Here is a 27438-nt window from a genome sequence, read left to right as displayed (position 1 = left end):
CCTTCTCCATCCTTCTGTAATAAAACCTTCTTCTCCATTTCTAATGACTTTGTTGATGGGACATTAAACACTTATCTCCGCTTCCTACGGGAGAGAGACCCATCACCTATGGGCGATGAAGGAGGGGTACTTTTCGGCTGAGGAAGAGGAGTGGCATCAGGAGGGGAGGGCATAGGAACTGCAATGGAGGGGGAGGAGTGAAGGGGAGAACTGAGGTAAGGAGAAGGGAAGAGGGTAAAGGACGTAACATAGGCAAAGTTAGATGTCATCACCACAGGGTGAAGAAAATCAGATTTCTGACGAACCTTCAGTGTATGATTAACTATCAAGGGACTTATCTCTCTGTATACCTGGCAAGCTGATGAGCACAGAGAGCGACAAATAACGCACAAGGATGTTGAAACAAAGGGGCCCCCCTCAGGGTCTGTGTGTCTGAATTCACCACATAGAAGGTCCTCCAAACAGCAGGAACACAAGCCTGAAACACAAAAATTCAAAACACCTCTCATGGGTGACAGGACGTATAGCATCACTTCACACTGATAACACGTATCCTTGACCTTCTCTGGGAGGATATCTCCTTCAAATGCACGAATAAAGGCATTGATATTGATGCAATTGCCCTTATGACCTTTCCAAACATACTCAAATTAACACCCAGTCATTCCAGTGGGGCCCAGAGTTCATCATCAGTTTGAAGGATACAGTCCCTATGAAAAATGACTCCCTGAAGTGTATTCAAACACTGTAGGATGCTGGGATGTCACCAAGATGGTCACAAGGGTGAAGGACTAAAGATTGGGTGGCAGAAGTAGTTTTGATCAATGGCGAACCTGACTGCATCTTACTGAGAGATTTCACTTCACCAAACTTGGCTTTTTTTTTTTTTTTGGGGGGGGGGGGGGGGAGGCTTGGTGGTGGTAAAACTGTCCCCACCAGTGCTAGTGCAGACCAGACAGCAAGGAAAATGTTGCACCCTAAACCAGGGACCCTGGACTCCTCCCAGGATGTGGTCAGGAAAGGGAAGCCCACAGGGTCATAAGAAACGGCATTAAAGGATCCAATGCCAACCAATGAGATGGCCATAGAAAAACAGCCAGTTTTTTGGAGCTTAATGTGTTCCATATGCAAAACATCCACCCTGATAGCACTAATTCTGATTGGGGACTCTCCCCATGGGCATCACCCATTTATAGCAAGGGCCGTCTGGCACAGCAGCCGTTGCTAGGAGTTTTGACGCTCCAAAACAACAAGCAACCATTCCTAGGCATGCACAGGGAGGCAACAGCCCAGGAGTCAGAAGTGTGACCCCTGTGTTAACAGAGGACTCAGCTGGATGGGGAAGTAACAGCCTCACCACAAGCACTGGCTACAGCATGTAACTATGAGCTGGTGGGGTAGGGAGAGGGGAGGGGCTACAGTGGGGGAAGAAGAGGAGGTGGGGGAGGAGGGAGAAGGATTTTCACCACAGATGTGAGGGAGGGAGTTCTTCCCCAAACGGCTCATACTACGGAGATAAAATTTAGAAGCGGAGGTGGAACCCCAGACGTGGACCAAAAAGGTGAAAAACAAAAGGCAAGGGGAACAAGAAAACTGAAGGAATATAAGAAACCAGGTGGATAGACAGGTTGACATAAGTAAGAACACTGAGCAAAGGGAAGAAGGGAGCATAGGGGAAGGAAATGCAATCCGGCAAGGAAGACTGGTTGGCAATAGCTCGGAGCTTCGTGTGCACCACGCATGAACTCACTACACTGCACTTATTTGAGATTATTGTCTTTTTACGCAGTAATCATGAGCATAACTTCACAAACAAGCATGGTCAAAGTCTTGTAGAACTCTGTAGAGAACACAATCATACATCCAACAATAAACTTAAAACATGGAAACATCAAGAGTGGAGGAAGGAGTAGTCGCAGCTAGACTACGCCTGTAAAGACAAAAATTTTCATTAGGAAATATAGAACATTGAGGTATTGAGAGGAGTAGAAAATAGAATTGGTAACGGAATAACAGAAAAATTGTGGAATAGTAAAAGCAACATTAAACTGATTACAGAAATTAAGCAACATATAAGAGAACCCCAAATTACAGTAAAACAAAACAGACAAAACCGGAACACTGCATGACACAAAAACCAGGCTACAAACTAAAATCAATAAAGAGCTACAGGATGTCATTTCAGACACAGAAAGTAAAAAAAAATCTGAAGGAATAGACAAGCATTGGACAGACAGAAGAGAAAAACATCCTTCATATAATGATGGATTTTAATAATCGCTGTATAACCACTGCACTATTGAATTGCCTTATTGAATTATTATAAATGAAAAGCACCAGTTTGCTTTTGTTCTACAACATTACTTTTATTACTAACTGGTTTTCGGCTTACAAGGCCATATTCAGACATTTGTTGAGTATTATCACCAAAGAAGTTAAATGTTAGCAGACAACATTGGAAGAGAAGTAACACATCTAGACTGAAGTAGAAACATACAGTAGGTAACATCTTTGCAATGAAATAGTAAAAACTGAGCAGTACATAAATAACAATGGAGTTGACAGGAAAACCTGTAGCACAAAATAGGAATAGTATGCCTACATAACAGTTTCTATTAATAAACAAAACTAATAAAATAAGATAAAATTAGTACTAGACAAGGCTGCATCAAGAGGTATGAAACATGGAGAGTGATACACAATCAATTAAAAAAGAAGAGACAGTTGTCAATGTAAATACAGAATACATAAGGAACTTAAGTAATATTATAAGATAAACAGAAATTAATAAATGCAGGAAAATGGAGTTGTTTGAGGAAACTTAAAGTTAGAGAATGTGGTGGTACTGCATTTTAACATTGTAATCAAAGCAGTGGCTGTGTACCAGTTTTCATTAAATAAATGAGCAAAGTAAAATATGAACAGTATTTGATTAGACAATTTCCAGGGGAGTTAAATATGGACAGTAATACAAGTACAAGTTAAAAGGAAACCCTTAACTATTGAAACTACAGTCCAACAAATCACTTAAAACTCTATGAACATACCCCCAGTGAATGGAAATGAGTGTCTACAGCAAACTCAAGGGTAGAGATGTACTGAGCGTGGAGAGAGATCCACAGACGGGAAAACTACATGAGCTCACGGTGGAAAAAATGCTACTACACAACTGAGGAATTTATGAATGACGAAATGATCATTATAACAGTGTTTGATATCATAGTGTGGCTTGTAACACCAAGTATAAAACACTGTCTGGGAAATTCAGATGCTAAGTACTTGTACATCATGAGAAACAATTTAGTCATATTATGTCTCAACATTAACCAGTGCTGGTAAAAATAGTGTTAGAGAGTTATGTACCTTCGTATATGATAAGGCAAAAATGGACACTTCTCTTGAACAATATGATCAGTTGGTGTGTACAATGTATGTTATGAGACAAATAAAATGAAATCCAAACAAAAAAAAGTACAGAAATAAGAAAATTAAAGAGGTATTTGGAGCAAAGGGAAACAGCTATACAAGTACTATGAGATGATATGGCAAGGGAAAAGAAGGAAACGCCGGAATGTGCAAGAAATATTTCCAGCGTCTCTACAGGGCAATGAACTTCAAGACATTGTTATAAAAAGGGAAGAGAAATTGGATGACAATGAGGTGGTAGATAAATACTGTGAGGAGAATTTGACAGAGCACTGAAACATCTAAGAAAAAACAAGGTCCCTCCAGTTGATGTGATTCCCCAATGATTACTAACATCCTTGGGAGAGCCTGACATGATGAAACTATTCTACCTGGTGCATGACATGCAAGGGAAACATCCTCCGACATCAAGAAGAATGTAATAATTCCAATTTCAAAGAAGGCAGGAGCTAACAGTTGTGAACACTACTGAACCACCGATTTCATAACTAATGGTTGGAAAATATTGACACTAATTAAGATTCTGTAACTTACCAAACGAAAGCGTTGGTACGTTGATAGAGACAACAACAAATACAAACATACACAGACACAAGCTGTGTCTGTGCGGATGGATATGTGTGTGTATGTGTGTGCGAGTGTACACCTGTCCTTTTTTTCCCCTAAGGGAAGTCTTTCCGCTCCCGGGATTGGAATGACTCCTTACCCTCTCCCTTAAAACCCACATCCTTTCGTCTTTCCCTCTCCTTCCTGAAGAAGCTACCATCGGTTGCGAAAGCTAGTAATTCTGTGTGTGTGTTTGTGTGTTTTGTTAATGTGCCTGTCTGCCGGCGCTTTCCCGCTTGGTAAGTCTTGGAATCTTTGTTTTTAATATATTTTTCCCATGTGGAAGTTTCTTTCTATTTTATTTACATCATCAAAAAGTTAAGTTTTTTTGATTGAAAAATTTTAAATGTGTCGATTCTTCCGTTATACTACTAAGAGCCTTTGAACCAATAACGCTATCTTAATATTTACATGATTATTCATATTTATCATATAAGAGTGGTTTGTCATCAGAGTTCTGTTTATATAGAAAATCCCTTGCTGTCACGTGAGTACTCATTAGTATGCAGCCTGTTTGTAAGGTTAATTCAGTTACCAGCAAAGCTTACCCACTGGAATACTTAGATTTTAAGGATTTTATGATGGATGCTACATGTTGAAAAGAAGTAGCATCCATCAAAAATCCTTAAAATCTAAGTATTCCAGTGGGTTTAATAACATATCAACAAAGTTAATCAAAGAGTGCTCATGCGAGTTAAGTTCTATCTTAAATTATTTGTGTAATTGTGTAATCAATCTCTTATCAGTGGGTCATTCCATGTCAATTCAACCAATTTGAGAAAAATGTTCCAGCTGACAGCTTCAGATTTGGCTGAAATTTAGCACATCAATGCTACCAAGTGTGGAACACTCATGTACAAAGGGTTAGGTTCCCCTGCCAATTAGTTTCAGAATTATGGCTTGTGGAAGAAGGTGGTGTGACCCGGAAATTGTGAACCGTATCTGGCAATCTAGCTTCAGATCCAATTTCAGGTCTTAAATAACTGTGGAACTATTCCGCACAGTCCACTGAAATTTTTACAACCCAGTAAAATCCACTTAGAGAACACTCACTATGCATCAAAACACCAACAACACATTTCTGAGGGAAAACAAAAAATTCCAAAATGTGATTAAAAAACTGTAATACGTTAAAAGGTTCATATTGTAGGTGCCTTCTTTGCCAAATATTATACACCCAAAAAAGGTTTTTTTTTTTTTTTTTTTAAAAAAAGGCTTAATGTGGCCTAAACACACACAGAACTCGTATTGCCCATATCAGTCACACAAACAGAGTTACATGCACACAAAAATAAAAAAAAAAAATTGAAAAATTACCTGAAAAATGTGGATTTACTAAGTGTGGTAGCACAAAAGGGAGAAGTGATATCCAAGCCAAATTTCAAACACTGCATAAGTAGACCATAATATAATATGTGGCAAAATTTCAACTTGTTATTGCAAGGCATTTGTGTACAATAAAAGTTGACAGAGATGTATTTGGTTACCTTTCTTTTAACATGATTTAGCAATTAATTGTTGGGAACCATTAGGCAACAGAAAGTTAAACGATGGTAGTTTTCAGGGACAGAATGAGTCATTGTTAGGTAGGAACAATAAAGGAAACAAGCAACAATTACAGTTTATCCATGTTTTTAAGATTCTAGTTCAGACTGGTCAGTACTGTTCTGGAAAGTCACGGCAGAAGAGTGTCCTAGTGGTGCTTTTGTCCAAACAAGTTGCAGTATTGGTAGAGCACAAGCATCTGAATGTCATAAAACGACATATGGAACAACATGTGGCATTCGCTTTGTACTGTATGATCTGGCTGAATCGAACCAAGATTTGTCGCTATGGAGATCCAGGATACACCCTGTGGGCATAGGAAGTACAGTTCAAGGAAACTTTAGTGTTTGTTATCATCATATGAAAGTGTTTCTTAATAAGTATTCTTTCCTACAAAGAAGTACTTTTGATCCATTTCGAATTTGTAAGAAGACAGTGAAGTGTAGCCTCAGAGAAACTGATATAAAATCAGTATTGAAAGTGAATCAGTGCATGGGACTTATCATGAAACCAGGACAAAAGTTATGTTCCAGGTGTGTTACATTACTAAAAAGTGAAGAATATTCTGATAATTTACATGACAGTGACAAAGAGTATCAGCCGCCTCAAACCACAGCGGATGAGCAATTAAATACTTCAGTGACTACTCTTGGTTTGTCTCCCATGAAGACACACAAAGTTGGGAAAAAGGGACAGGCCCAGCTATGGTAAAAGAAAAACACAAGAAGCTCAAATGGAATTAAAACACAAAATAGCTGACACATGATGGTGGAAGAGGAAGAACTGTCTGCTCCAAAGGAATAGAAATCATGCCAGAAATGCTCTGACTTGGACAAAACTGTGCATGATTTGAAAGAAAAATGTGCCATATCCACACGCCAGAAAAAAAGTAGCTATTCTTACCCTTGCACCTTCCAGCTGGTCTACTGACTACATTGCAAAGGAATTCAATGTTTCTACATATGTGGTAAAGCAAACTAGGAAAATAAAAGCAACCCAAGGAGTGCTTCCACAACTTCAGAAGGCTCAGGGTAAGCAGTTGAGTTCAGAAATAAAGGTGCTAGTATCGGAGTTTTGTACAAGTATAAATGGGAAATGTACATGTACAGATGGAAAAAAACACTGTTGCTATGCAACATATCAGAACTATGTGTAGAATTCAAGGAAAAGTATCCCAATACTAAAGTAGGTTTATCATCTTCTTTCAATCTTTGGCCAAAACTGGGTCGTGCCTGCAAGTGCAAGGGGCACACACAATGTTAGTGTATGTGAGATCCATCAAAATGCTAAGCTGATGTTTGCTGCTACAAAGGATTCTGGTCTGGATTACAAAGGTGCAATGAAGCTGCTAGTGTGTGACATCAGTTCCTACCAGTACATGATACACAGATGTGAAAAGTGACGTGGTAAGGTAAATCTTGCAGAACACATGAATAACAAACTGTATGGTGAACTCCTTATGGATGACGGTGAACTTGTTTCTTATAAACAACGGACACACATGGATCCCACAAGTCTTGAAACAAAGCAAAGTACAAACGAAGATTTTGTTGAAATGTGTTGTCAAAAAACGGACAAACTGGCCACAGACAGCTTCACAGCAACAGCACAATCGGCTTATCTCCTGTTTTGTAAGGATAACTTGAAACAAGATCAAATTATAGTAATACCAGACTTATCTGAAATTATGCATTTATAGTTCAAGATGCCATCCTAGGATATCATTGGGACAACAGTCAAGCAACTCTCCAGCCATTTGTGATTTAGTATAGAGGTGAATCAGGTGATGAGTCTGTCATGAACCTGTGTGTTTTTAGTGACTGTTTAATTCATGATGCCATTGCAGTTCATGCCCACATTCGCACTGTCATGGCATATGTGAAAAACAAGCTGCCTTACATAAATTTTGTGAAATACTTCTGTGATGGAGCAGCTAGTCAGTACAAAAGCTGTATAAATCTCAAATTTTTTTGCATGCGTACTATGATTTTCAGATTCACACAAAATGGAATTTTTTCGCAACAAGTCATGGTAAAAATATATGTGATGGTATTGGTGCTACCAATAAGCGCATGGCATCACGAGCTAGTCTGCAGCACCCTACAGAAGATCACATTCTAACACCTCTTCAATTATTTACCTGGGTACAGAAAAATATCTCTGGCATATAATCATTCTATGTTTCGAAAGATGCGGTGAAATCCGCCGAAGAGTTGCTAAAAACTATAGGTTCGTGCACAACGTGTGTCTTCACAGTGTGTCTGACTTAGGATTCAGAAGCAAAAGCTGCAACATACAACCAGGTTGCTATGTTATTGCTGTTTATGATGACAAATGGTACTTAGGATGTGTTGCAGAGTGCTGTGAAGCGAAAGGTGATGTATTTGTGAACTTCATGACACCAGCAAGATCATTTCATTGGCCACATTTGGCAGACAGGTGTTGGATTCCTTTTGAACATATTCTTATGACAGTTCCAGTTCCTACCATAGCATCAGGAAGACAGTACAATTTGCCACTCAATGTACAGAGTACAGTAGCTAAAGTGTGGGAGAACTTCTGTTCGAAGCACAATTGACTGGTTTTTAGCAGTTAAGGTGCAGTAAAAATTAATGATAGATTGTGTTAATCTGTCTATATGCTGTTGCTTGGTGATTAAACAGTTGTGGGAGAGGATAAGAAGAGGCAGAACAGTTTAAAATATGTTTTTACAAAATTGTGTTGTGGAACAATGGCCACATCACCAAATACATCTGTCAATTTCCATGTACACGAATGTCTTGCAATAACATGTTTTAATTTTGAGATATATATCATTATGGTCCACTTATGCAGTGTGTGAAATTTGGCTTGGATACCACTTGTCCCTTTTGTGCTACCACACTTTGAAGATCTATGTTTTTCAGGTAATTTTTCAAATTTTTGTATTTTCGTGTGGATGTAACTCAGTTTTTGTGGCTGATATGGGCATGATGAGTTCTGTGTGTGTTTAGGCCACATTAAGCTTACCACAAAAAATTTATACCCTTTTTGCTTTTTGAGTGAATTATATTTGGCATACAGGGAACCTGCAATATGTACCTTTTAACATATTACATTTTTAATCACATTTTGGAATTTTTTATTTTCCCTCAGAAATATGTTGTTGGTGTTTTGATTCATGGAGTGTGTTCTCGAAATGGATGTTACTGTGTTGAAAAAATTTCCCTAGACTGTTTGGAATAGTTCCAAAGTTATTAAGACCTAAAGTTGGATCTGAAGATATATTGCCAGATGTGGGTTGCAATTTCCAGGTCACGCCACCTTCTTTCACAGGTCATAATTCTGGAACTAATTGGCAGGGGAGACTAATAATTTGTACACGAGTGTTCCACACATGTTATAATTAGTGTACTGAATTCCAGTCAAATCTGAGACTATGAGCCCCTGGTTGAACTGACATGGAATGACCCCAGTGGAACATTTCCAGACTGGCTAAAATATGCTGAAGTTAAGCCTCTTTACAAGAAGGGGGATAAAGAGATACCAACGAACTATTGTCCTATTTCACTTTTGCTGGTTTTCACAAAAATATTTGAAAAGGTTGTGTTCAAGCATCTCCTTAAGCATCTGACTGAAAATAATACATTGTTTGTCATAGTTTGGTTTTCTGATGGGTTCTGATATAGAGAAAGCTATTTACACTTGCAGTGAGAGTACTTAATTCATTAGATAACAAATTACAGGCTACTGGCATTTTATGTGACCTGTCAAAGGCCTTTGTATGAACCACAGCATTCTCCTGAGCAAATTAGAATATTATGGTGTCACCGATAATGCTGCAAAATGGTTTGAGTCTTATCTATCTAACAGGAAACAAAGAGTGTCGTTGCGAAATACCTGTGCATTAAGCAGTCAGTCTTCATCTGACTGGGAATTAATTACATGTGGTGTTCCTCAAGGTTCCATTGTGGGTCTATTGCTTTTTATTGTGTATATTAATGACCTCTCATCTGTTACATTGCTAGATGCTAAGTTTGTTTTGTTTGCAGATACAAACATTACAATAAGTAGCAAGTCAAGAACAGATTTAGAAATAGCTGCAAATCAAATTTTCACTGACATTAATAAGCGGTTTACAGCTAATTCTTTGTCACTAAACTTTGAGGAGACCCACTATATGCAGTTCAGAATCTGTAAGAGATTACCTTCCAGCACGAGTATCACATATGAAGACATGCAGATCGAAGATGGTGACTGCGTTAAATTTCTGAGATTACAATTTGAAGATAAATTCAGTTGGAAAGGGCATATCACAGAAGTGTTTAAGTGCCTAAACAAGGCTGTATTTGCAGTGAGAATGACGTCAGATGTAGGAGATATAAATATAAAAAAAAACCTTGCATACTTTACTTACTTTCATTCTATTATGTCGTATGGGATCATATTCTGGGGCAATTCATCAAACCAAGCAAAAGTATTTAGGGTGCAAAAGCATGTGATAATCATTTGTGGTGTAAATTCGACATCTTGTAGAAACCTGTTCAAGGAACTTTATATACCAACCACTGCTTCTCGGTATATTTATTCCTTAGTGGAATTTGTTGCAAGTAATACATCTATATTTCCAACCAATAGCTCAGTATACAGCATCAATACTAAGAATAAGAAGAATGTAGGCTTACATAAAGGCCTAAAGTCACTTACCTTAGTCCAAAAAGGGGTCCAATATTCAGGAACACACATTTTTAATAAATTGCCAGCAACCATCAAAAACTTGGTTTCTGATAAAGCGAGGTTTAAACAGAGTTTGAAAGACTTTTTTGATAGGCAACTCCCTCTAATCCATAGATGAATATATTAACAAAGACTGATAAGTCAGCTTATGTAAAAACGCCTGTTACAATTAAGTTATGACAACACTCTGCCGCAACAGTCAAGATTAGGAATTTTGCGTTGTATGATAAATTTATTAAAAGTGCACAACAGTGTTTCATTCTGACAGTGTGTTAATTCTGTAAATATTAGATGTTCCAGTTTACTGCATTGTATTAACTTATTTTCGACTATCTACTGACAAATGGTCAGGGCAGAACGTATTATATTCAAATGTTTTAAGTTTTTATGTCATACTTTCTGACATGTTCCACACCCACGAGAATCACTCATTTTTTGAGTCTATGGAACGAAAACTGAGTCCAATGTCATCTAAACGAGTACAGGTTGCATCTGTTTTACGAAATACTATTCACAAATAAATACAAAAAATCATCAGTTACTGACACTAAGACTATTTGCAAATCCACAGTAGCCTACAAAAATATTCACTTCCTATATTGTATTGTTTGTCAGTATTTGATTACGTGATGTTGTGAAAAAACTTACTTTTTTATAGTTTGCTCTTCCATATTTTTACATGACAGGTACGCGGCACAGAATTTTCTTACTCCTTAACAATAAACACCGCTCGAAAATACGTATTACCGCCTGTTTGGAAAAATTTAAATTTAATGTCAAAGATGTTAGTTAATTTTCATTTCCACCAACAGTAATAATAACTATTCATGCACATTTAGGAAATTGTGTAACTAAACAATTTCATTTAAATAATTTTAATGAACTTAAGTCAAGGAAAAAAGAGTAAACTCTGATATATCATGATTAATATATTAGGAGTATTGACATTTTAAGAAGATTCCTAGTTCACAATGTTGGTATTGAACACCATGGGCCCTATAATGTATAGCAGTTTATTTACACTTTTCTGTGTGTGCGTGTAGCTATTAGCTTTGTAGTTTGTACGTTGTTGTTGTTATTGTGGTTGTGGATGAGTGGTGTGAGAATCCGAATTGGTTACGTTGTAGGAGTTTCTTGGCAATGGATATAATTGAAGAAGCGCGGTCCCGCATTACCCATAAGGAGACTGGAGTACTAAATGTTCGTACATGTTTCTTTTACTTTGGTATTTATTTATTAAATGTCCTTGCGTTGAGTATTACTTAAATGTCCGACTTCAATTCACGTGGCATGCCAGTTCGTTAGCTGAAAACAATAATAATATATTCTGTTTATGGTGGAAAGTAATCACGTTATTGTCAACTTCTTTTTATTTCTAGATACAGAATCACAGATACATCCTTACCCTAAAAACCACTTTGAAGTACTTTGCAGGAGCTATAGTTTTCGTTGTATTTACAAGGTTTCTTTCCGTTAATTGGCGTATGGATCTTTCGAAGAATGAGTACTTAAATGTCTCTGTGCGCACTGTAATTAGTCGTGCCTTCGTAATGGGTACGGAAGCGGAATGTACAGGACTGTGGTACATTCCTATAGATTCTTCACATAGGCTAATACTGTTTCTTAAAATTATGCAGTGGGTTTTCGCGAGATAGCGTTAATCTTCTAGCGTTTTCCAGTTCGGCTGTTAACTATCACCGTGACACACTGTAGTGGGTCAGACAAATCTATGACCGTTCACGCTGCTTTTCTTCGTTTCGGTAAATATCCCTTGTTGGTCCAATTTATAACAGGCCCACACAAATGAGTAATATTGTAACTTGCGTCACGAGTGTTTTTTAAGTGATCTCCAGTGTAGAGTAATTGCGTTTATCAAGTATCCTATCAATGGAAACGTCCGATTCCACCCGTCTGCTCTGACTCGTGACGTAATGGTGTTGTATGTGAGGTCATTACGGCGCGGAGTATGAGTCGTACTACTTCAAAGCTGGGGTTCATAGTCATGTATAATTGACCACAGGAAGGTAATTAGACATGTGCCTAGTCAGGCATATGCGGTTTTGCTGCAGTACCAGTGAAGATACAATTGCTGAAAACAAAGAGGGGTATACAACATAGTAAACCATGTTACACCAGTAACATAACTACAAAATATATCAAAGTTAAAATCAAAAGAACAACAGCGGAAGGGGAATGAGGAAAGAAGTTTTCAGTATTCCACTTGATAATGGCCACAAGACCAAAATTGAAAATGGGGATTTTGAATAAATTATATTACAGTCAAACGTGACCATGATCCATGTAAAAGTATTGCTTTCTCCTGTCTGTGCTTGGTGAAAAAGCATTTCAATACATATTATGTGCGTAACGTCACTGTACTCTCCGAAACATCCTTTCTAGGCTACAAGTTGTGTAGTCACTGCGTAAGTATGGAGTACTCTGAAAACATGATCCCTGCATCACCAAGTCCAAACCAAACTATGCAGGACTTGTCAAGGAACTGCACTCCTTATCCCATTTGTCACTAACCTTCCTGACCACTCACCACTTAACGTATAGGTCTGTATCAAACCCTGTCTTAGGATCATTGCAAATCAGTTCAATGAGGAAAAAAAAAAACATTGTCTCATCCATAATTTCAGATTTACATGAAACTCAGCGAACATTTTTCTCACTAGTTGCGTACTTAACCACACTAAATTGTAGTATTATCTCTCTATCTATCTATCTCTCCAATATTTGGATGTTTTCTCATTTTTAACCTTGTGATGGCATAAAATGGCACAAACATTTTAGAAACAAATCCCAATTTGGAAATACGGAAGCGTCCGATTCCGCCCGTCTGCTTTGACCCATGACGTCACAAATATGGCGCATATAAAGTCATTACGTACACATTATGAGGACGAAAATACATCGAAAAACAATGACACACACATTCCACAAAAAGCCTAATGACACTGACGGGGCAAGCATGGGAAGTAGGCGGTTTTTGGGTGGGGACAAACTAAATATAAACAAATTTAGACACCCATCCCATACAAAATCACGCAAAATGACGAAAAAAAACTACCTCACAAAACTCTCCAAATACCACTAAACACAATATCATCTGGAATCGGACACTTCCCTTGACCTATATAGCTCAACAGCAGCTCCCAATCCCATAAATTAGGACCTAACACTTCCCTTGACCTGTTGTTGTTGTTGTTGTTGTTGTGGTCTTCAGTCCTGAGACTGGTTTGATGCAGCTCTCCATGCTATCCTATCCTGTTCAAGCTTCATCATCTCCCAGTACTTACTGCAACCTACATCCTTCTGAATCTGCATAGTGTATTCATCTCTTGGTCTCGCTCTATGATTTTTAACCTCCACGCTGCCCTCCAATGCTAAATTTGTGACTCCTTGATGCCTCAGAACATGTCTTACCAAGCGGTCCCTTCTTCTTGTCAAGTTGTGCCACAAACTCCTCTTCTCCCCAATTCTGTTCAATACCTCCTCATTAGTTATGTAATCTATCCATCTTCCCTTGACCTATATAGCTCAAAAACATCTCCAGATACCAATACCAACAGCCAAACATTGGGATCGAACAGTTCCCTTGACCTGTTATCCTTACGACATTTCCACATACTCTGTCCCTGGTCTGAGACACCAGAACTTTAAGTAAGCCCCCATTTCTTCACGACATACTGAACACTTCACGACTTCATCAAAAAATTTGAATAGTTGAAGAAATTTGATTAGAGACAACGCACTGTCCCCCATCATAGCCAACAACTGAAAACTGTTGACCCTGTCAGTCATATCCATACCTACCAAAGAAATAAAACAAGAAATGTCCCAAAATCCACACACGATGCCACACTCGCAAACTAAACCAAAAACATCACCTAATACACCACCAGAGAGCACCACCAATCGCATCAAATCGACACCTACAAACACACCACTCTCTCAAACTAAATTCCGCGTTGTGACGTCGCACACCACAACAGCCTTATGTCACGGGTCAAAGCCGACGGGTGGGATCGGACGCTTCAGTCGACCCCCCATTTTTTTATCGCCCAAACAAGTTAAATTGGGAGGATGTATACCCTGTATTATAAAGATTCCAGAAAAAAATTCCCAGTTTTAAAAATGGTTAATTCAGTCTTTTTAAAATACACTATGTAGAGTAGACATAATTTTCAACAGTAGCAATTTATTGTGAGTCAAGCACATACAGCACAGTCTCTGTTAAGTTCTTCCAGTTAATGCTTTGGGACGTTCAACAACAGCATCCCCGTGAGGGATGAGAATGAGGCAAGGATCTTCTTATCTGGGTCAACGGAATGACAGCAAAGGTCCAAGGATCCATAAATTTTATGGTAACACCACGTTCTGTTTTATTTAGTTTAATGATTATGCCACAGTACCACAGACTGGAATATATACAAGCTATATATCACGATGGTGTCAGGAATGTGAGAGACCTAACAAATATGCTGCTTGAAGAAAGAATTATTCAGTGTTCTAAAATCAACAGTACATTACTCTTAGCAACAAGCACACAATATTAACAACTGGCAACTGCAAAGAAATAGAAATTGCAGAACAACAGTGATACTGTTACACAGTTATAATAAAATGTTTAGTTTGAATTTACCTATATAGTTTTCAACATTCCCCCGCAGTGTTCATATTTTATTATTGCAGCAAAGATTTAATCCAGTCATTCCAACCAAAGTTTTCATTCTTGATAACTTCTTCACTGATAAACCCATAGTAAAAATGTTTGCTGCCTGATCTTGTGCTGAAACATATTCCGCATTGTACTTCTTCTCACTCACCAAGTATTGTAACATGTTTGAATATGTTTAGAGCATTCATAGAATCCAGTACCTTACATGTACTTAATAATGCTTTGATTATCAATATGTAATGCTGGAATTGAATTTTGTTTAATAATATTAATTTCTTTGAATAAGTGATCCAACCACACTAATGATTTATTGCCTTACTTGCAGCAACAAATTCACTTTCCATTAATGACTGTGCAGCGTATTTTTGGAGTTTACTTTTCCATATTACTGGTACACCGCAATACTTCATTAAAACTCCACTTTTTGAACATCTGGTCAGTTTTTCACCTGTGTGATCAGCATACCTATAAGCTTCTGAAGCAGAACCTGTCAGTTCACCAAACTGCATTCCATCATCAATTGTACACCTCAGATGGCAAAGAATTCATTTAACCAATTTAAGGTGGACACCAGTAAGGTGAGTCTTTTGCTCTTGAAGCAAGATTGACGGTGTAAGTTAGATCGGAACAGGTTCCCATTATTAAATACGTGAGGCTACCAATAATCTCTCGGTAAACGTCAGTGTAACAAGCTGGTGGTGAATAGCCAAGTATCTACCCAGGTTCAGTTGGTAAAAAAACTGGACCTGCGTCAGTCCATGCCGACACTCTCTTTGCATATGCAGCTTGATTAATCTTCACACGGTTTTCAAATATCTGGATTTGAAGGCCAAGAAAGCAATCCATTTCACTTACCACAATATTAGTCTCATCTTGTAATATTTTTGTGCAACTATGAACCATTTCATCAGGTCCCATTATTAATCCATCATTCACATGAAATAAAAGGATTAAACTTTCTTTAAAATACATAGAGGGATCAGCACTGCTCTCCTGTAAATTGGATTTCTGAAGGCATTCTTTAAAACACTCACCAAAGTTTTGCTGGTTGTTTTAGTCTGTACAAATGTAATAATATGCACACACAACCTGTACCATAATCATAATCTTGTAGCTGTTGTATGTAAATTTCTTTCTCCAGTGTACCATTCAGAATTGCCGTTTTAACATTAAAATGTTTAATGTTCCAGTTTCATTGAACAGCAACACAAAAGAAAGCTCTCATTGTTTGAGACCTAACCACACAGCTAAATGTTTCAGAAAAATCATATCTGTGCCTCTGACTACCCCATTTCGCAACTAATCTTGCCTTGTAGCAGATTGTGTTGTTGTTGTTATTCAGTTTTGTTGCAAAAACCTATCAGTTACCTATAGATTTCCTTCTAGCTGGTAAATCAACCTATTTCCAGGTACAAAACTTTTGATGTGACTGCATTTCTTCATCTATTACAGCTTTCCGATTTTCTGCAGTGGAACAATTTGTGTCCCAGGAACAGGGATCTTGGCTTAACTGTCCAGATTGTGAGGGTGGGAATAAACATCTCTATAAAATAACCTCAGTCTCAAGGTGTGCTGTGCACTGATGAGGTGCATGACTGTTGAGATGGAACTATCATTGGAGGGCAACCTCTGGGGAACCTGCTGCACCTAAGTTGTGTAAAGCTTACCGAGGCTCAAGGGGCTATGTCTAGGTGGACTTATACTTCCCTAGCTGTTAGTGGGACCGAAATGGATCCTTCGAAATTTTCTTTTCATCATCCCAGTGGAAAGGGTGGGCTGCTGGTAGGTACTAACATCCATTCTAACAAGAGAGTTCATGTTACCAGTCCTCCCTAGTCAGGAGTTGTACAGAGTTCTTCAGTATGTTGCAACAAGACGCATGGTGCTAAAGAAAATGTGTTTTTGACTGTGAAGCAAAAAGATGGCGGCTTTGAGAAGGTTTCACCTTTTTATATTCAGAAAGATTTAAAAAGCACTGCAAGTTCTGTGAAATCCATCAGGTGATTGCTTAATGGAACGCTATTAGTTGAAACTGCTGGTTCCCAATAAGTCACCAACTTCTGGGAAGCTAAGTGCCTTGGAGAATGTGCCATAGAAACAAATCTCCACAACAGTTTGAACTATAGGGAAGGTGGTGTGACCTGTCGAGATCTTGTTGACATTCCCAAGGAGTAATTGAAGGATGAGTGGGTTCAGGAAGGGACGTGCAAAATATATTGAAAGGTTGGATGGGAATCTCATATTATATGACTCCTTCATGCTTACCTACCATAGCACCAAAGTCTTAGAGCTTATCAAGGCAGGTTTCCTTTGTCTAAGCATATGGCCATATGTCCCTAACCCAGTGCACTATTTTAAATGCCAGGGCTTTTTGCATATCACCTTAGGATGTAAGGGTGAAGCTACTGTGGCAAATGTGGGAAGACCAGCCATGACAGTGTGGGTGCTCCTCCCTCCAAAGTGTGTAAATTGCTATAGGGACCACCCAGTCTAGTGTAGGGATTGTAGTGTCTTCCTTGAAGAATGGAAGATAAAGGAGATTCGGACATTTAAACACGTCCCATGTGGAGATAAGGTCCTGCAGCCTCCCACATTCACTTCATCTTTTACTTTCGCCTTAAAATGCCTAGTTTAACAGCCAACACTTCTACGTAAATGGAGATTGCTAGTATCATCACTACTACCTGCATTCGTCAGTTCACATTTCAAGCTGCAGTTGTTTCAGAGAACATAGCCCTCCCTTGAAAATAAGATAAAGTGACAGTTGGTGCCACTGTGGACCTGCCAGTACTTCCAAAGGCAGAGCTCAGTAAAAGATATGGCACTGCCTCCAGTGCTGATGCGGTTACTCCTCCAAAGTCCTCCCAGTCTAAAAAGCAAATGGGATGCTTCCACCACAAGCGAACATAGACAGTAAATTATCAAATACTGTCAATGTCATTAGACTTGATGGCTCTGTTGCTTCTGCTTCAGAGCCAGTGGACTTCAAAGTCTGCCCAGGCCAACCATCTTGCCCCAAGGCTGAAACTCCACCCATTGTGGGCTCCCACCATGGCAGAAAGACAGGGTGAAAGTACAACTCTCATGACAGATGGCTCCCATACTACAATGGAACATATATGGGATCAGGACTCATGTGGAAGAACTGAAATTCCTGGCACAGGCATGGCTCCTGTGCTAGTGTGTGCAGGAAACACCTTTCAGAGTTACTGATACCATGTGCAACTGGGCTGTGTCCTCCTCCGAAAGAATGGCCTGACTGGGGACAAAGCCAAGGGAGGCATCAATAATGCACACCACCTCTGGTCTCTATTTGGTTACTGACCTACAAGCAGCTGTTGCAGTTCAGAAGATTACTGTTTGCTCCCTGTATTTACCTCTGAGGCTCTCACAGGCCTTCTTGAACAACTCTGCTGTCCATTTCTCATCCTGGGTGATTTCAAAGCCCATACTGTATTATGGGGCTCAAGCTATGCTTGCCTCAGGGGTTGAGTCTTGGAGAACCTCATGATGTCTCTAGAGCTGTGCATCGTCAACATGAGTGGGAAGCAATTGATGTCTTTCATTCCAGTGAGCACTTCTCACTGTGGATCCACATAATGAACCGGGGATTGGTTGAACAGAAGCCACCACAATGGGTGACCAGGGAGGCTAACTGGGAGCTGTTCAGCCAGCTGACTGTACTTGAACACCACAACAGGTGGGTAGGAATGGGTGGACCACATCATACGAGTGATCCATTATGCTGCTGAGCTAGCCATCCCAAAGTCCTCAGGTAACCTTAGGAGGCAACCTGTAGTGAACAGATGAGTGCCATTCAACAATCCGGGACAGGCATGCTGCTCTTGAGCCATTTAAATGCTGGCCAGCAAAGGATAACCTCAGGGCCTTTTGAGTGACGAGGGCCAAGGCTTGATGCGTCATTAAGGAGAGCAAGAAATGGTTATGGCAAGTGTTCCTGGACTGTGTCAGCCATTCCACTTCTGTACTAAAGTATGGGAAGCCATCTGGCTAATTCTTATTAAACACAGTTGTTTACCAATAGCAACAGTGCTGAAACTTGGGTGTCTCCAAACAACACCCAGAGACATCGCTCAGATACTGTCCGAGCATTTTGCAAAAACTACTGCCAATGCAAGCCAGGATCCAGTGTTTCATTGGTACCATGCAACTGTCGAGAGGGGCAAGTTGGGACTTCAGATCCAACAGTTATGAGTCCTGCAACTCCTGTTTCTCCATATGGCAGCTGGAATTGGCATTGGCTGAGACTCGTGACACTGCACCCAGTCATGACCAAATCCTGTACTGCATGTTTCAGCATTTGCCAGTGTCATCAAAGGAAATCCTCCTGACATGTTTTAGTCTTACATGGCAGACAGGTAACTTCCCCCAACGTGTAGAGGGAGGCAATTTTAGTACCTCTCCTCAAACAAGGAAATGACCACGTGTGTCCCAATAGTTACAGGAGTATCGTATTAACAAGCCATGTAGGAAAGATCCTGGAGTGAACGGTTAACCATTGTCTGATCTTGTTGTTAGTGACCAGGCAACTCCCTAGCCACTCTCAGTGTGGATTCCGCAGAGTTCAGCCCACTGTCAACAAACTGATCCTGCTGGAGGTGGCTTTTCAGCAGGCTTTCCTACATAACCATCACTGTATTGGCATATCCTTAGACATCAGTAAGGTGTACAATACCACTAGGAGAGACAGTATTCCAACACAACTGCATCAATGGGGCTTTCATGGCCACCTCCCCATCTTCCTATGGTCTTTTTTGTCTCGGTGGTTTTTTAGGACCCAAGTTGGTGGTATGCTGTCAGATGGTTTTGACCAGGAGAATGGTTTTCCTCAGGGCAGTGTTTGCCAAAGTCATAAACAGTATCACAACTACAGTAAGGACTCCTGTCACAGCAAACATAAACATAGCCAAAGCCTTGCAGACAAACAAAAATTACGCGAAGCGAAATGTAGTGCGAGGAGGGCTATGCGAGAGGCTTTCAATGAATTCGAAAGTAACGTTCTATGTACTGACTTGGCAGAAAATCCTAAGAAATTTTGGTCCTATGTCAAAGCGGTAGGTGGATCAAAACAAAATGTCCAGACACTCTGTGACCAAAATGGTACTGAAACAGAGGATGACAGACTAAAGGCCGAATTACTAAATGTCTTCTTCCAAAGCTGTTTCACAGAGGAAGACTGCACTGTGCTTCCTTCTCTAGATTGTCGCACAGTTGACAAAATGGTAGATATCGAAGTAGACGACAGAGGGATAGAGAAACAATTAAAATCGCTCAAAAGAGGAAAGGCCGCTGGTCCTGATGGGATACCAGTTCGATTTTACACGGAGTACGCGAAGGAACTTGCCCCCCTTCTTGCAGCGGTGTACCGTAGGTCTCTAGAAGAGCGAAGCGTTCCAAAGGATTGGAAAAGGGCACAGGTCATCCCCGTTCTCAAGAAGGGACGTCGAACAGATGTGCAGAACTATAGACCTATATCTCTAACGTCGATCAGTTGTAGAATTTTGGAACACGTATTATGTTCGAGTATAATGTCTTTTCTGGAGACTAGAAATCTACTCTGTAGGAATCAGCATGGGTTTCGAAAAAGACGATCGTGTGAAACCCAGCTCGCGCTATTCGTCCACGAGACTCAGAGGGCCTTAGACACGGGTTCACAGGTAGATGCCGTGTTTCTTGACTTCCGCAAGGCGTTTGACACAGTTCCCCATAGTCGTTTAATGAACAAAGTAAGAGCATACGGACTATCAGATCAATTGTGTGATTGGATTGAGGAGTTCCTAGATAACAGAACGCAGCACGTCATTCTCAATGGAGAGAAGTCTTCCGAAGTAAGAGTGATTTCAGGTGTGCCGCAGGGGAGTGTCATAGGACCGTTGCTATTCACAATATACATAAATGACCTGGTGGATGACATCGGAAGTTCACTGAGGCTTTTTGCAGATGATGCTGTGGTGTATCGAGAGGTTGCAACAATGGAAAATTGTACTGAAATGCAGGAGGATCTGCAGCGAATTGACGCATGGTGCACGGAATGGCAATTGAATCTCAATGTAGCGAAGTGTAATGTGATGCGAATACATAGAAAGATAGGTCCCTTATCATTTAGCTACAAAATAGCAGGTCAGCAACTGGAAGCAGTTAATTCCATAAATTATCTGGGAGTACGCATTAGGAGTGATTTAAAATGGAATGATCATATAAAGTTGATCGTCGGTAAAGCAGATGCCAGACTGAGATTCATTGGAAGAATCCTAAGGAAATGCAATCCGACAACAAAGGAAGTAGGTTACAGTACGCTTGTTCGCCCAATGCTTGAATACTGCTCAACAGTGTGGGATCCGCACCAGGTAGGGTTGATAGAAGAGATAGAGAAGATCCAACGGAGAGCAGGGCGCTTCGTTACAGGATCATTTAGTAATTGCGAAAGCGTTACGGAGATGATAGATAAACTCCAGTGGAAGACTCTGCAGGAGAGACGCTCAGTAGCTCGGTACGGGCTTTTGTTGAAGTTTCGAGAACATACCTTCACCGAAGAGTCAAGCAGTATATTGCTCCCTCCTACGTATATCTCGCAAAGAGACCATGAGGATAAAATCAGAGAGATTAGAGCCCACACAGAAGCATACCGACAATCCTTCTTTCCACGTACAATACGAGACTGGAATAGAAGGGAGAACCGATAGAGGTACTCAGGGTACCCTCCGCCACACACCGTCAGGTGGCTTGCGGAGTACGGATGTAGATGTAGATGTAGATGTACAGTGATCCTTATTTTTGGAAAATTTTGCTGTTTTCTGTTCCTCCACCAGTATTGCAACAGCCAGCCGTCACTTGCAACTTACATTGTGAAGGTTAGAGGAGTGGTCTGGAAAGAGAGGGTTTCAGTTTTCACCAGATAAGTGTGTGTGTGTGTGTGTGTGTGTGTGTGTGTGTGTGTGTGTGTGTGTGCGCGCGTTCATTTTAATTGTTTCCATCATATTTTTAATTTACCTGACTTGCATACGAGGGATACCAGTCTACATTTTACAGACTTAGTGAGGTTTCTGGGCCTCGTTTCACACTCAAAATTGTCGTGGTTGCCACACCTGAGAGACCTGAAAGCCAGATCCTTCAAGGTACTGAACATCATAAAGTCCCATAGTCACAGGTCTTGGAAAGCAGACAGGGCATGTCTGCTCCAGTTTTATAGGGCTCTTGTGCACTGTGTATGGATCAATGAGGCCTTCTTAAGTGCACAGTGTATGAATCAGCGAGGCCTTGTTATTGAAGATCAGTGACACTGTCCACTATGAGAGGATTAGGCTCGCCATTGGTGCTTATAGGCCCAGTCCCATACCCAGTCTGGCCAGGGAATTGCCACTCACAATCTGATGACAACTCCTTATGGTGTGTCTTGCATGTAAGTTCCTTGCAGCTCCCATTTCACTGTATATCCTACTGTTGCTCATCCACCTCTGGAATACCTTTTCTCCAACCAACCGTGAGCCACAACACTATTTGGGATCCTTGTGTGATGTATGCTGGAGTCAATCGGTGTGGAGCAAGTACAACTACATCTCCAGCGTTTTAACCATCTCTCACCTTGATTACTGCAAAGGACCAGGATAATTTTAGATCTGATGCAGTACAGGAGTGATTGCACTCTTGCTTGTGTTTTTAATGCAATGTTTTCTGACATTTTGTATAAGCACCAGAACTATGTGGCTGTCTTTACAGATGTGTCTAAACAAGGGGGACTACATTGGTTGCTCTGTTGTTTTCTCAGATCATGTCCTCAACGTCTGATTGCCTCAACACTTTACTGCTTTTGACACAGAATTATATCCAATCTAGCAGGCACTGCAGCAGATGAGGCATTCTTACTTACTTACGTACTTACTTACTTACTCCTTGGCTCTACAGTCCTTGATGGATCTTGGTCTGCATCACAATATTGTGCCATTCTATTTGGTCCATGGCTTTCTGTTTCCATCCTCTGACACCCAGCTTTTTCATGTCTTCTTTAGTTCCATCCACCTATCATCTGCCTCCAGCCTTGCCTGCCATCTAAAGACTTCTTAGACGGTCTATCTTCCTCCATTCTTACCACGTGTCCTGCACATCACTGCCTTCTTATTTTAATGGTAGTGACAGTGTCAAGTTTTTCAGAAAGTTGTTCTAGTTCTATATTCATATGGATGCGCCAACCTTCTTGATAGTATATTGGGCCATATATTGTATGCAGAACCTTTCCCTCCCAAATGTTATGGATCCTTTCCTCATTTGCTGTCATGGTCCACTTCTTGGCACCATACATAACAACTGGTCTTATAATTGTTTTATAAATGAGGATTTTAGATTTTAATGGTAGAAGGAAGCTCTTAAGCGTGGGTAATGTGGCAAAGTAGCATCTGTTACCTGCTGCTATTCTGGCTTTCACCTCGCTGCTGATGTCACTTGTCTCAGTGACAGCTGAAGCGAGGTACTTAAAGTCTCTCACCCTCTCAAACTTCTTGCCGGCTATCCTGAGATTTGGTAGATTTCGTTGGTTGGTCATTGCCATATATTTGGTCATTTCAACATTGAGTACCAGGCCAAGTTCCCTTGTACCTCCCTCCAGTTGTCAGTAGGTGTCAGCCAGCACAGCAGTGTTTCATACGATTAATGCCACATGGACTAGGTACTGCAGAGAACTATTTAACTCCATCGGACTTAAGATTTTTTTTAGGCAGAGATTGAAATAGCAGTAAGGAGATATTGTCACCCTGTCTCAGTCCTTTTTGCTTCTCTGGAGATTTCACCCTGTATTTTTATTTTACAATTGGTTTCACTGAGAGTCATCATAGTAAGTTTCGCGTGTGTATCAAATTCTGTGCGAATCTCAGGAAAAGTGCTATGGAGACCAGTGTTTGGGGGACAGAGCGTGAGCTGTATGCTTGTGTTTGAGTGGCATGTTCTGTTAAGGGCTGGCCATACAGATGCTGAAGATGATGCTTACACTGGAAGGTCCGTTAGCCACACAACGCCAGACATTGTTGCCAAACTTCAACAGTTGGTTCGTGCGGATCAACGTCAAACCATTCAAGGCCTTGCGGATGAAGTGGGTATTGGTTATGGGACATGTCAATAAATGTTGACTGATGAATTGGTCATGCATTGTGTTGCTGCAAAATTTGTGCCAAGGATCTTGATCGCTGATCGGAAGGCATAGCATGTTGAAGTGTGCACGGACCTTCGTCAGACCGCATCTGATGAACCAACCTTCTTGTCACGGGTTATCACCGGCGATGAGAGCTGGGTTTATGGTTGTGACCTAGAGACAAAGCAACAATCATCCCAGTGGAAGAGCCCAGCCTCTCCAAGACCCAAAAAAGCGAGACATGTGAAGAGCATGATCATCGTTTTCTTTGATACCAAGGGAATTGTGCACAAAGAATTCGTCCCACCAACCAAACAGTGAATTCCACATACTACTGTGACATTTTGCGATGGCTCTGTGAAAATGTGGCGACGACAGCCCAAACTTTGTCGTCAAGGGAACTGGCTGCTGCATTATGACAACGCTCTCTTGTCACACGTCCTTGCTCACCAGGACCTTTTTCGCAAAAACAACATGGCGGCTGTACTCCACCCACCGTACTTACCAGATTTGGCGCCTTGCGACTTCGTGCTATTCCCAAAACTGAAACTGAAGTTGGAAGGCCATTGGTTCGACACTCTAGAGAGCGATTCAAGAAGCATCGCTGCCAGTGATGAACACCCTCAAAGAACAGGACTTTCAGAAAACGTTTGGCCATTGGCAGAAGCGCCGGGACTGTTGTGTACATGCGGATGGGAACTACTTCGAGGGTGATGGTGACCATTAGCCCAAAGGTAAGGTTTTCAACAGATGGCATCACCAGTCCTGAAAATTTTGGATGGCATCTCACATATTTGTTCTGGTTTGAAACCCAGCCTTTCCTTCTTTAACCTTTTGGTACATTTCATGTACTTGCTTCTATTCTCCTAGCTGTTCAATTTCATCCATTTTTTTCTTTTCTTTTCTAGTGATCTTTTCTTCTGTCTACATGGTGCTTCTCATTATTTTCATTCAGAATTGCTCTAGTTCTTAGAAATAATTTCATTTGTGCTCTGTTACGCTCTTCAATTCTTTTCATACATTCTTCATCAAACCAACCTGTTTTCCTTTGAGCCCATACAATCCCAAAACTTCCCCAGCTGCCTCGAGGATTGCAGTCATACATTGTTTCCACATTATTTCTATATGTTCAGTGTTGGTATTATCATTCTTAGTCCCCTCTTCTATTTTCGTCTGACACACTCTACGAATTTCATGTAACTTCCTAATGTCAAAACTCTTTTGTTTGTGGCCTTTTTTTTACTCAATAGTGAGATCCTTTGCCTGCACCTAATTCTCACTAGTTGATGGTCTGATTTGCACTCAACTCAAACATTGGTTCCTAACATAAGTATAATGACTTTTCTGGAGACTAGAAATCTACTCTGTAGGAATCAGCATGGGTTTAGAAAAAGACGGTCGTGTGAAACCCAGCTCGCGCTATTCGTCAACGAGACTCAGAGGGCCATTGACACGGGTTCACAGGTAGATGCCATGTTTCTTGACTTCCGCAAGGCATTTGACACAGTTCCCCACAGTCGTTTAATGAACAAAGTAAGAACATACGGACTATCAGACCAATTGTGTGATTGGATTGAGGAGTTCCTAGATAACAGAACGCAGCATGTCATTCTCAATGGAGAGAAGTCTTCCGAAGTAAGAGTGATTTCAGGTGTGCTGCAGGGGAATGTCATAGGACCGTTCACAATATACATAAATGACCTGGTGGATGACATCGGAAGTTCACTGAGGCTTTTTGCAGGTGATGCTGTGGTATATCGAGAGGTTGCAACAATAGAAAATTGTACTGAAATGCAGGAGGATCTGCAGCGAATTGACGCATGGTGCAGGGAATGGCAATTGAATCTCAATGTAGACAAGTGTAATGTGCTGCGAATACATAGAAAGATAGATCCCTTATCATTTAGCTACAAAATAGCAGGTCAGCAACTGGAAGCAGTTAATTCCATAAATTATCTGGGAGTACGCATTAGGAGTGATTTAAAATGGAATGATCATATAAAGTTGATTGTCGGTAAAGCAGATGCCAGACTGAGATTCATTGGAAGAATCCTAAGGAAATGCAATCCGAAAACAAAGGAAGTACGTTACAGTACACTTGTTCGCCCACTGCTTGAATACTGCTCAACAGTGTTGGATCCGTACCAGATAGGGTTGATAGAAGAGATAGAGAAGATCCAACGGAGAGCAGCGCAGCGCGCTTCATTACAGGATCATTTAGTAATCGCGAAAGCGTTACGGAGATGATAGGTAAACTCCAGTGGAAGACTCTGCAGGAGAGACGCTCAGCAGCTCGGTACGGGCTTTTGTTAAAGTTTTGAGAACATACCTTCACCGAAGAGTCAAGCAGTATATTGCTCCCTCCTACGTATATCTCGCGAAGAGACCATGATGATAAAATAAGAGAGATTAGAGCCCACACAGAAGCATACCGACAATCCTTCTTTCCACGAACAATACGAGACTGGAATAGAAGGGAGAACCGATAGAGGTACTCAGGGTACCCTCCGCCACACACTGTCAGGTGGCTTGCAGAGTATGGATGTAGATGTAGATGTAGAACATCCATTACGTTCGATCCATGCCTCCGGTCAATCAATATATGGCCTATCTGATGTCTAGTTTCTCCATCTTGTGACAGCCATGTTTCTTGTGTATCTTTTTGTGTGGAAAACATGTACTGCAGGCAGTCATGTTTTTACTTATAGCAGGAACAACCCTAATCCCATTTGGTATTTCATGAAGGGTCTGTCTTACTATAATTGGCTGATAAGCCTCTTCTTTTCCTATTTTTGCACTCAAGTCTCCTATTAGGATCTTAACATCATGTTTGGGAGCCCAATCATACGACTGCTCTACCTTGCTATAAAACTCATCCTTCTGTTGTTATCCTGCCTCCGCTGTGGGTGGGTGTACATTTATAATTGGTATGTTGAAAAATTTCCCCCTTAACCTTAACATGGACATATGTTCATTGATTGGTTCGAAGTGCATTACAGCATGTTTCAGTCTTTAGCTATGACAAAACCTGTATCAAAGGTATTTGTCCTCCCGTCACTATAGAAGATATTGCTATATCCTGAGTCCATTAGGCTATGTCACTTCCTGGCCACCTGATTTCCTGGAGAGCCAATAGTTTTATACCGTAGTTGTTTACTTGGGTTAGCAGCTGCGTAGGATTTCAGCTTGGTATAGGCTCTGCACATTCCATGTTCCTATGTACATCTCTCTTATCTTCTTTTTGTTTGCTGGGGTCATCTTCAAAATATCTGCGTAGCTTATTCATTTGTTAGCATCTGCAACAAGTAATTTTTTACAGGGG

At 40.5% G+C, this 27438-nt stretch overlaps 2 protein-coding genes across 6 annotated transcripts in view; one reads left to right on the top strand and one right to left on the bottom strand.

Annotated features, from left to right (window-relative positions):
- Nucleotides 1–11276, bottom strand: part of LOC126268236 (uncharacterized) — a 284639-nt gene extending 273363 nt beyond the window's left edge. For all 4 annotated transcript variants that reach the window (XM_049973886.1, XM_049973887.1, XM_049973888.1 and 1 more), the window contains exon 1: nt 10942–11276. In XM_049973886.1, the coding sequence (XP_049829843.1) occupies nt 10942–10964 (23 nt within the window). In that variant the 5' untranslated portion in view covers nt 10965–11276. The remainder of the gene's footprint in view (nt 1–10941) is intronic.
- A 6-nt stretch (nt 11277–11282) lies between these two features.
- The window catches only part of LOC126268237 (DNA-directed RNA polymerases I and III subunit RPAC1), a 188190-nt gene continuing 172034 nt past the window's right edge, over nt 11283–27438 (top strand). The window contains exon 1 of one of the 2 annotated variants that reach the window (XM_049973891.1): nt 11283–11493. In XM_049973891.1, coding sequence (XP_049829848.1) covers nt 11434–11493 — 60 coding nt within the window. In that variant the 5' untranslated portion in view covers nt 11283–11433. The remainder of the gene's footprint in view (nt 11494–27438) is intronic. The other variant, XM_049973890.1, reaches the window with a different exon arrangement.

Source organism: Schistocerca gregaria, chromosome 4 (genome assembly GCF_023897955.1).
Source record: "Schistocerca gregaria isolate iqSchGreg1 chromosome 4, iqSchGreg1.2, whole genome shotgun sequence".
NCBI classification, from domain to species: domain Eukaryota; kingdom Metazoa; phylum Arthropoda; class Insecta; order Orthoptera; family Acrididae; genus Schistocerca; species Schistocerca gregaria.
The sequence above is the reverse complement of the archived record's forward strand: the minus strand, read 5'-3'. Positions and strand labels throughout refer to the sequence as shown.